General features: G+C 38.7%; 1 protein-coding gene across 5 annotated transcripts in view; it reads left to right on the forward strand.

The window, feature by feature from the left end:
* The window catches only part of ELAVL4 (ELAV like neuron-specific RNA binding protein 4), a 59929-nt gene that overhangs the window by 14369 nt on the left and 33885 nt on the right, over positions 1-11675 (forward strand). For 2 of the 5 annotated variants that reach the window (XM_009575518.1, XM_009575519.1), the window contains exon 1: positions 4533-4767. In XM_009575518.1, coding sequence (XP_009573813.1) covers positions 4539-4767 — 229 coding nt within the window. In that variant the 5' untranslated portion in view covers positions 4533-4538. Of the gene's footprint in view, positions 1-4526; positions 4768-11675 lie in introns of those variants that run through there. The other 3 variants (XM_009575516.1, XM_009575514.1, XM_009575515.1) reach the window with 3 other exon arrangements.

The raw sequence follows: 11675 nt of genomic DNA on the forward strand, positions 1-11675 counted from the left end.
ATAAATTGAAATTAATTGAATTAATTCTAAAAAAACATGAAGATATGATAGAGAAGTATTTCTGAAACATTATTTGTAATACAGAAATTGCTATAATGGCTGTTTGCCACTGATATTTTGTAGAAGGGGTTATACCAAGCCCTTTGGTAAGCAGTGTTTTGCAAAACACTGGCAAAGCTTATGCTGTCTTCCCCAGCAGCAAGGCATTTCTTTGTGAAATCTGTCAAACTAAAATACCTCGTACTTTGCTGATATATTACCATACTGAGAAAAGTAGTATACCAAGAAGTCATTTTTAAAAGCAGCAGTCTGATGAAATATATCCAGAATTTGAAATATGGGTTGCCTTTAAGTTACAAAATTTCAGTCTTTAAATTCTGTCACAGATAGTATTTTCTCAGTGCTATAAAGATAGAATATTCAAATTATTGGTGGCTAAATTATCAATGTCTATCAACAGTAACTGCAACTTACTCTTTTTCAAAGATACTGTTAGAACATGGTGTTGCAGTATTGGGAGTCTGGCAAGTTGTTGCCAAAAAAAAAAAGAAAAAAACCCACCAAAATAAAATGCCTCTTCGTACCAGTAGCATATGAATGTCATCACACATGACGTTTGCACTGTAATATTTCAGGACCAGTAGTAGCTGCCAAAATTGGGTCAGAGAAGCATAGAGATGTTGCTAATTTTAAGTGGCATGCATAGAGGTGTGATACTAATCTTCAAGGGATAAGAGTATATTTTGTTTAAAAAAATAAAATTTTGGGGGGTTAAGTCACTATTGAATTTTCCACATTTATTTTGCCTGTATCCAAACAAGCCCTTGATGAGTTAGACAGACTTACAGCCTCCTTTAATATCTTTGTAGAAATGAATTACAGCCCAATACTTTCTTGTGTTAAAAAAAGTTACTATCAGTAATTAAAACATAATGAAAGTTAACTGTGTGCCCAGGAAACTAGAGTATCTATCTTAAAAATGTTCATCTTGTGATACAGGTATTGAATTAAATATCTAATTCTTAGTGTTGTGGATAGAAAAAACAGCAAATGGCATGTTGAAATCTATTCTTCAAATAAATAATGTTACTCTTATGTGCTGACTGACTTGGGATCAACAGCTACTTTAATATTAAAAACAGTCGTTGACAATAAATGTCCCAATGCATGCACACTGTACTCAGTGTACACAGCGGATTTGAGCTTCAGACATGCAGGCGAGAGGACAGTGTTTGGAAAGAAGAGCGAGGACTTACCTTTTTGTTACCATTAATAATTTAAGTCTTTACTAATGATGTGAATTAGTTTGTACATCTAAAATAAGTATTATTCCTTTGTGCCCATAAGAACTTTGAATGCAAGCCCTGGTACGTAACTGCTTTTGCACAGAAATCACTTTGTAAATGGAGACTTAAAATTATGCAGTAAAAAAATTACATCTTAAATACTTTATCAGAAATGTTTTTGATAATTCTTCAGCATTTCTCTCTATCCATTATCTCATTTTTTTGACATATATAGCAAATCGATTTTCAGTAACCTACAACTTTGCAATAATTTGAAGGGCAAATAAGTGCCTTGATTTTCCTTTCTACTACTGAAAAGTCAGGAAAACCTAATTGCAGTTGAGTGAGAGTAACTAGAAGAAAACCTGGGCACGTGGTGCAACATTAGTTTATGCCAAGATATTTTTAAGTATTATATGAGGAAATCTACTTGTTCGAGAACAGATTTTTGCAGAGCAGCTTACTCTTAGTGTTCTGAATGTGTTAAATATTTGAGTTGAATTCTGTTTATTTGCTTGGTGTGGAAGGTAAGCATGCTGAAAATGTGACTAAAAAGAGGTTGCAAAATGCGTAAGTAGGACAGCAGCCGGTTTTGAATTTTGTTTTCTTTCACAGATTTGAAAAGATCCAGGGTTATTGTTTATCGTGGGGAACTATAGCTAGCTTTTGTGTCTGTTGCTAAGAATAGATGATGTACCTTCCTCAGTGTATTGTGCTGAAGTCCTGCTTCTGCTGTAACTGAAACCCGTGGTGTGGTATTCCTATCGGCTTTAGAAGGGCAGGATCAGTCCCTAAAATTGCAGATTACCTTGTGGGTGTTTTATGTTGCAAAGGATATGGTCAGATGATTTAACTGTACATGGAAAGCTACAGTTAACCATATCAGCTGCTTCACTCATCTTCTGACTATGTCTTATTGTCAGAACTGGAATTTTTTTTCCCCAATTTCAATCAAGTTGATGCAGATACAGCGGATCTGAGCACACTGTGCTGAGCTGAAGCGCGTTAGCCTTGGGGTGCAAAACCCCGGCCCCGCAACAGGCTGTTAGCAAAGCTTAGGGTTGGCGTCGGTGTCTGCTGTGGGGCCACGGAGGTGCAGAGATCAAAGGATGGAATCCCGAGCTGAACAGATTTAGCAGCATCTGAAGCATTTAGTAGTATGTGTGAGTAAATACATGTATGAAGTCAGATTGAAAAGAGGAAGTATGGCTGATACCGGGTAAAAGAGAAAGTCTTGAAGGAACTCTATGGGGCTGGTACAGCTTGCCAGAAGATGTCAGCAGTGCTTGGTTGCCACGTGGCTGGTAAAATTGGCAGGGGGATTCTGGTTTGGACGTGCTGATTCCTTTCAAGAAGTTACTGTTTTTGTGGAGTTTATTTTCAAAATGATTCTGCTGTGTGGTTTAAGGCCTTTCTGTTAAGCATGATGTGGCAAGGTTTCTTTTTATTTAAAAATTGTTAAACCAAGTAGCTATTCCTGGGCTTGATAATAAAAAATAATGGTAATTCAAAACTTATTTCCATTGATTAAAAAGAGGGTTATTTCCTAAATGAGGCATTAAACTAACACTGAAGCATTTCAATTAAAAAAAAAAAAGATAAAAATAGAATTGACCAGAATATAACCTATTTAGAGTCTGAGCCACCCTCATGCAGTTAATTTTAGAATAGACACCCCTCTTCTGGTGTGTCCCCCCATCCTCCTGAATTACAGACCTAATTTGTCACAACATGTACCTCCCTGGATTTAAAAAAGAAAGCAAATTAAGTCTTGAGTAATTATAATAATTACAGGATCAGATGAACACAAGGTTCAGAGTGTGTGGTGTCTTAGCCCTCAGTTCTCCCTGCGTTTGTCCCCGTCCCTGGGCAGCGGAGTCTCTTGCCTGGGGCAGCAGTTTGCATCTGACTCTGAGTCTTTGATGGAGGGAGGCTGAGCCCGTCCGAGGGATGCTCTTTGGTAAGACAGAACAGTGAAGCTGCACATCGCAAACTTCGCCGTAGACAGCAGAAGGCAACATTTGCATTGCTTCAATTTATCCAGATTTGAGACTAAGGTGATGTCCTTCCCTTGTCAGCACTGGTGACAGGGCTGGAAGCTGTAGTGGTGGCAAATACCTATATAGAAGAGGCTTGAAATACCCAGGTTTTTCTGCTTCTTTTGTCTGCCTGTGCACTTTTTGGATGAAAACTTGCATTCTTCAGTCTTGTCAGCCCTGGTGACAGTGAAGATGGGCTGGAAGCTGTAGTGGTGGCAAATACCTATATAGAAGAGGCTTGAAATACCCAGGTTTTTCTGCTTCTTTTGTCTGCCTGTGCACTTTTTGGATGAAAACTTGCATTCTTCAGTCCTCAGCCTGCAGATAAACATGCAGGCGGCTCCACTCACGTGACCGGTGGTGCTGGCGACAATGGGGCTGCTGTCCTGCACGCACTTTGCTAGGCTGGATCCTTGCTTGTCATTTTTTGGAAAGATCTAATTGAGGTTCTTCTGTGAAAATTGGAGTTTCGCATTTCAAGATAGAGGCACTTGTTAAAATTCCAGCCTGCACCTGTGCCTGATAAGCCTTTCTCTGATTAAACTGTCTTGATTCCAGTAAATATCTGAAGACCTTTGTATCTCTCAAGATTGCAAATCCAGGGCTTTATTATTTAAAGAGGTGTCATTCGTTAGTGAAAAATATAACTGGAGAATATAGGTCATCACTGGAACCAGTAAATGGTATGTCTTGGGACACTGAGTTTATTAATTGAAGGCAATCCGAATGATAACACTTTGCAGATTGACTGTGCCTGGTTAATGTTGTTGTCATTGCACTCTGTGATACAGTTATTAAATAGGTAAAATATTTTACCTTTTCATATAGAGCCATACACTTACTTCATCTGATTTAATGGAACTGTAATTTTAATTATGATTATTACCCTAAATTATAATTAAATTTATGTGGTTTAAATTTACATTTGTGAAAATGGCTGTGTGATGAAAGCAAAAATCAGCTTTGCATTAACAAAAAAGGAGGTTTTTTTAACTGCATCTTAGTATATGCTCACAGCCAAAGACTAGCATGACCTACTTTGCAACAATAACAGAGGAATCAAGCAGAGTTTTTTTTGTTGAAGTATCTAAATTGGCCATGAATGCTACCTACTCATTCGTTTGTAAGTATCTTTAAAAATAGCTATTGTATCTATGAAACTTAAGGGTTTTTTTCCCCTTCTGCTCTTATTTTGATGTAGATAATTAGCACCATGGAGCCTCAGGTGTCGAATGGCCCTACTTCCAATACAACCAATGGACCCTCCAGCAACAGTAGAAACTGCCCTTCCCCCATGCAGACAGGGGCTGCTACAGATGACAGCAAAACCAACCTCATAGTCAACTATTTACCCCAGAACATGACCCAGGAGGAGTTCAGGAGTCTCTTTGGGAGCATCGGTGAAATTGAATCCTGCAAGCTCGTGAGAGACAAAATTACAGGTAAGCACTTATGTTGTTGACTTCACGTGCATCAGGGTCAGTTTACATTTGGGGTCAGCAAAACCTCAGTGCTTATATTGCAAGTGCTTAGCATAGGGAGTACTGCGGATACCGTGGTAACCTCTTCAGATGGTAAACCTTTAGTTTTCAATGATGTACGCTGGATCTAGAAGAACTGTAGGAGAAGCCCCTTGTCTTTCAGCCTGCGTACAGATCTGAGGGGAAGTACCAACATTGCCAGTCTGCATGTGTGTAACACACCATGCAGCTTCTTGCAGCAGAGCTGAGATGATGGCATTGCTTTCCTGATCATTCTGGTTTTTATTTAACATTGGCTTAAGTTGTAGGAGGGTGGTCTAAATAAATGGCTTGAGCCAACTTGACCGTTCCTAGTTCTGACTATTTCTTTTGAACCTCACCATACCTTCAGCAAATTTTTGCCTTTTAACAACACTGTAAAGTCAAGATGGTTCTGCATGCCTATCACAGCTTATTTACCATGGCGTTCTGGAACAGCAGAGGTTTGTAGTTGGGAGCCGCTGCTCTGGATTTAATTTGGACATTTGTGGATATTGGTTAATGAACTCTGTTCCCTGAAAACATTTTAATTTGCCATGATCCTTTTCTGCATGAAGTGACACCAGTTGGTAGGTGCCTTGAGAATAAGAAAAGCCTCCCATTACAGATACTACCTCAAAGAGGAGAGAGGTGTCTTCACTGTTGCTAGAGGAGGGGTGGACCGGTGCAGATGCACCTAGCCTACTCTGTATCCTTGCTGCCACAGCCAGGAATTCACTGATGCACAAGAAAACGGTGGGATGAACAATCAGCTTTTATAGCCTGCTTTGTAGGTTAGTTCTATAGGTTGTGTGTCTACTCGCACCGTAGGTAGGGAACAGCTGAAACTTCACTGCTGTTCGGTGCATCACCAGCGCTGTTACGTTCAGCCCAGAGCAGCAGCCTTGGGAAGGAAAGGGTTCCAGAAGAGCCGTCTCCTCTCTTGGATGCGCTCCTGGCAACTTGGGTGTGCGCTCTCTGGAAAGAGGCACCATGTAAAGATGAGGAATTCAAATACAAATCTTCATACCTACTTCCGTAACAGCCTGGCAGCCATTGTATTGGTAACATTAGGATGATCGGCTTAGTGCTTTTAAACACGCAATGTTTCTTTTCTGTTTACTTCCTGACGTACAGCAGTGTCCTGGTTGAACACAAAGCACAACAAATGGGAGTAGCTGCAGGGCAGCTCCAGTCTTCACAAGTGTAGTCCGGCAGAGCTTTCTTTAGCACGTTGACCATGATGTATCTATTTCAATATATCTTCTGATTGGGACATAGCTTCAGGGGTATTAAAATGAAGAAGATTGAAAAATGGAATTGACTTTTATTTGTTCTTTATTTTTTTCTACTTAAAGAAAAACAAATCACTTAACTTCCCACTCCAAAAATTTCCATGCAAATAACTGAAGTCCTCTTCTTTTATAAGTGTAGCTGGCCCAGTATCCCAGTGTGACATACCACCCTTGATATCTGCCACCAGACCAGTTTAGCTCAAGGCCGTTGTTTTTCTTTTAGTCTGAAAATAATCTGAGAAATGAAATTGGAGGTTACTTCAGTTATTTCAGACAGAAGTGAATACCTGACTCTCATCTGCAGGAGTCTAGTGTGCCTAGCTTGAATTTTGATCATGGCAGGTCCTGTGTTTCATGAGCTTTTTTGCTTCCCATATCCCTCAAATTCATGGGGATTTCCTTGCAATATAATTTCAAGACTTTAGATATTCAGTGTTACTTTTGCAGAGGATTGGCTGTCTTTGGACGGAGGGCCATTACTTCATCGGCTAGGAACATTATTCTTTTTGTTTCATTCCATCTCCAGGCTTTTGTCCCTGTATTTGAGGATGTCAGAAATTTCCTATATGATCTTCTGACATATTCTTGGGTAGTTCTTGCCTATGCTTTTTCTTTCCATACAAAGTGCATAAAGCTTTATGATCAGTAAAATACTTTAAAGGAACCATTCTTTAAAAAAAACTTACATGCTTTCTAAAAAAACCTTAGATGCTTTGAGGACATTACCCCTAAGGGCTTGAGGAGCCTACATGTTGTTTTAAAAAGTGATACAAGTACACAAGAACCATCACAAAAAATTGTCCTTCAAAGTCTCTGTGCCGTTTTTGAAAACAGAATTTAATCTGCCAAGGTTTCCAGGCCTGTTATCAAGGCATTGTGCAGCATTACTAAATTTTAGGATGCGTGTTCATTCCTCACATTGAATTCTGAGTTAGTAAATCGAATGCAGTCCTCTGCCAGAAGCAGTCCATGTTTCTAAAGCTTCTTAGAACACTGAGAGTAAAATGGAAATGCACTGAGGTCATACCCAGCTCATCTTTCCGGATCGTCATGTGTGTTCTTCGTTAGGCTTTCTGGGTTTTTATGTTTTTTAGGAGGGGAGGGGTGGAAGTGTGCCAGTAGGCTGTTACAGGAATGACTGGCTTTTCAGGGGTTCTCTACTTTTTTCTTATTAAAAATCAATGTAGATTTTTTTGACAGTGAAAGCTGTATTGCAGAAGAAACAGTAAATTCTTAAGCTATTCTTGCTGAACTGGTGAAGGTCTGAAACAACTTAGGTTTTCTGCTTTTGGAGTTTTCATTGTTTCTGTTCAAAATTTTGTGTTTTTAATAAATCTCAGCTAAGTGTGCCCTGTCGTAGTGTGCCTTTAAACAAATGTTGGCACTCTTTGCGTTTAAAAATACGGGTTGTCTTCATAGATATTAAGTTTGTCTCCTTCTTGCTAAGGTAAAATACCAGGTAAATCAAGGAAAGCTAGAATGAAAAGTTAGCTGCATAGAGAGATTGCTTCAGGAAAAATAAAAGAAGTCGTAAACCAAATAATCACCATTACATAGTTCCCTGGCAAAACCATATTAGAAAATCTCAAATGTATTTCTGAGGCTAGATAGGATTGAACTGGTTCATGTAAAAGATTCAATTTCCCTTGTCCTGTTAAGGAATTGCACAGATATTGTGAAATAATGTTTAGGCTCCCAAAATACTTTTTTCAAGGATTTCAAAGCTAAACAAAGTCTGTTAAACGTACAAAATCCCTCTGAGAGAATTTATGATCTGAACTCTTTTATTAATTTTAAAATTGATTAAACAATATATGTCAGGAATAATAATCTGCTCCAAGTCTTTTTTGCAGTCTTGGAACAGTAGTAGGGTTTTTAAGAAAATTGATTCGTGATGTTACCCTTTGCTTTGGAAAGACACATGTTTAAACAAGCATATTCCTTTACTAAAAAAAAAAATGCTAATTTGGTAGTACACCGTACTGAGTTGAATAGGAATGACAGCTTCTAAGACAGCCTTTAATTTGGTATTCAAAACCAAAATTGTAAACTTCGGTTTTGTTTGGTAGCTTCTCAGAACAGGCAGGATATACAGTAGAATTTTTAAAAGATGCTAATGACTTGAAAGAGGAGATGGAAGTCAGGCATACATTTTAATTATGGGGGAGGGGTTGCAATAGGAAAAATGTTTTTTTTTTTTCACTGCAGAGATTTTAAGGGAATGAGACAAGGAAAAACAGACTGAAGATAGTTGCCTTCATTTGGCAGGGGTGTTTAATAAAAGCAGAACTTGTGGTTGTAAAGTGTGCTTATTAAATTCTTCATTTACACTACCTAATTAATTCTACCATTTTAAATTAACAGTGAAACTGGTCCCTGCTGTACCATTTCATAGCTACAGCATATTTTGTCCAACAACCCAGTTGTTCAGGTTTAATCAGCTGCTCTCAAAAAATGAGAAGGAACTTGAGTTAAAAAAAGCTAAATGGCATAAACATTTTAGAGCAGTGTTAAATGAAGGGAGGTGACTTCACGGAGGAAGACTACGGCTTCAGATGGATGTGAGGCTCAGTGCTTCTAAGTAACACTAAGCTATATAGTGTTGCAGATGCTCTTTTTTTCTTATTTTGTCCAAAGAAAGCCAGTGATAAATATCTTCCTAACTTGGGGAAGGAGAGGGCTTGAATTCATCAGAAAATTTTGAGAGGAGAAATGCTGAACTTGTTTTGTCCCGTGTTTGAAAACAAAAGATCCAGTCAGTGTAGTGTCCGTCAGAGAAACTGTAATTGCTGCTGGCCAAATGAGTTGTTCTTGTTGACATAGTTTGTGTGTGGGAGAAGGGGATGTTTGTTATTAATTTTTAATTGATTTAGTGGCCTTAGCTGAGCTCTTAAGAATTATATTTTTGTTTCTCTGTAATCTACACAGGAATTTACATCTCCGAATCTTCAAATGATTGGTATCTAAAATATTTGGATCTCGAATAATCTCGTATCTTACAATGATCCAGGCGCACTGTAAAGCAGAATATTTATTGATACAGGATTTCTGTGCATCACTTAACTTATGACAGAGTTTGCAAAAATACAATTTGATGTTCTTTGCATGCATAATCAGGAACTTCATTGCTCCTCTGCCCAATGCAACTCTGTTTTTAAATTGTTCCTTTTGAATTTGCAATTCCTTTAAGATTATGCATAAAGATTTACATCTTTCATTTTAATTTCAGGTATTTATAATAGGACTGATGCAGACTGAGATTAAAACTGCAGTTCAGAAATAATCGTGGCGTTGTAAGTGTAATATAAATATTGATGATTCCAGTGAAAATCCAGGACAGGCAGGCTATTGACTCAAAGCGGTAGCATCTGTGTGTTGTCACATGTTAGGAGAGAAAGAAATATTGACTGTTTTACTTATAGTCCTCTCTAGAAGTTATGGATCGTCCATTCCTCACTCTTTGGATGTTCAACCATATGATCCAAGAACCAAAAGCTAACAAAATGGCGGAGTCAGAAATGATGCAGCATTATGAGAGAGTACAGGAAAATATCTTCCATGTGAGCGGTGTTCACCGCTCATTTCTCCATAGAAACCAGTAAATTCCTAACCTGGGGAGGCTGCTCTGCCTGTGCTCTGAGCGAGCCACTGTGAACCCCTTCTGGTCCAGTAGTATGTCCACACTACATTGTTGGTATCGTCTGCCATCTATAAAAATTATTTTTTCCTATCTCACTCTATAACGAGCAGCTTACCAGCGCATACAGAAAAGGTGCTGCTGTAAAAAGCAAAGACCCAGATTTTATTTAACTAAGTGTGTTCAGTGAATGATGGCACTGAACTGGTGTTTCTGTCTGGAATGTGCTGTGCAGAGACGGCATGCTTGGAGTTTCCTGAAATTTGGGGCCTAATTAAGCAGCCTTAATTTCAGTATCTGGAATCTGTAGCTGTCCGGAAAGCAGTGGACAGAGGAGGTCTGTATCCTCAGGAGCAGAAGCCATTAATTGCACGCTCGCAGTGACCCTAGGAGGCAGAAGGGAAGGAGGCCAGGTATGATCATGCTCCCCAGTGGTGTGGCTCTCCAGGAGGGAAGCTCTTGAATGTGATGGCAAGCGTGCGGTAGCGGGAAAACACTTACGCTTTCCTTAGTAAACAGACGTCTTCTAGTATTGGCCCAATGTTTGCAGCAGGCAACAGTTAAGCTTTATGTATTTTAATGGGAGGTTTTGATGCCTGACAGAGTAGATGAGCGAGAGGTCACAGTGTCCATCTTGGGATCGAAGGGGGACTCTGAAAGCTCATCGTGATGGAAAGACACAAAGCAAAAACAGGATTAAATTTAATTATAGGAAAGAGGCCTTTTGGTAATACAGTTCATGATAATAGTAACTGTTGCATGGTTAAGTCTGCATTTGAAAGATTCAGGCTGGAAATTGCAGAGATATTAGTAAAATTGTGCTGCTTTGTCACGGGGCGGGGGGGGAATATTTATTTTTACTCAAGGGAAATAGTTCACAGCTATTTATGTTTAGAAGCTGCAGATAGAACATGTATTCACTGAAAATCTCACATACAAAGACTATTAGTGTTTTGTATATGTTTTCTCTAGGAGTTTTGTAAAAGGGCATACCAAAAGTGTTTCCTATTGGAAGAAAAAAAATGACCCATATGCAGATAAATACAGCTTACCGTGAAACCCGGCATTAAGTTACCTGATCCTAAATGACTGAAAGTCTAATCTGAGCATAAACTACTTTTACATTTGATGCCCAATTCACTGATTGTGCTTTGAAAGCGCCTTCCATTTTGAGATATTACTGGTTCCAGCGGTTTTCCCCACTTAACATACATTAAACAGATAGGATTATAGAATGTAGGGATTATGTTAGATAAGGCTTATAAACTGTTCAGAAAGTGTGTAAACACTCATGCCTCATGGCATAAGCCCACCTAATAACAGGGTTTAGGAGAAGAATACCTTGTAGAAGTAGTTTATTCCCTTCTTGACTTGGAAGAGTTTTTTTGTAATTCTCTGTAAAGCAGTGGTAACTAGTTACTGATCTCTGATCATTTATTTGGTACAGGTCTTGTTAGCCTAGATCGAGTGTTGGCAGCAGTTGCTTTGCTCCAGTAGTAGATGAGAATTAACACAATCGTTCAGAACAGGAAAAAACCCAAACCTAGATACTGTGGTGTTCACCATTTACAAAGTGGATGTAATTCTGGCATTTGGTTTGATTGCATTTAAAGTCCATATTTAGTAGTGCCCCTCAAATTGGCTGCATAGGAAATCTCTGTAAGAAGCAGTGCAGTTTTCTGCATTTGACTTCCTTGAAAGCAAAAGACTTAGTATTTGCTGAAATAGGAAAAATATTTATGTGGGAGAGTACTCTGCTAGAGTTCTTTCGTCTGAAAAATAATACCAATTAGGTGAATTACCTTAGTTTTTTCAGGAAGTGACTTGTAGATTGGCCTCACCATATTTTAGTAGGTACAGGAGATTTGTATGGCAGTTATTTCTTTATGTTGAGTTCATGTTCAAAATGCAGTGAGGAA

This window comes from Fulmarus glacialis, unplaced genomic scaffold (assembly GCF_000690835.1).
Source record: "Fulmarus glacialis isolate BGI_N327 unplaced genomic scaffold, ASM69083v1 scaffold204, whole genome shotgun sequence".
NCBI classification, from domain to species: domain Eukaryota; kingdom Metazoa; phylum Chordata; class Aves; order Procellariiformes; family Procellariidae; genus Fulmarus; species Fulmarus glacialis.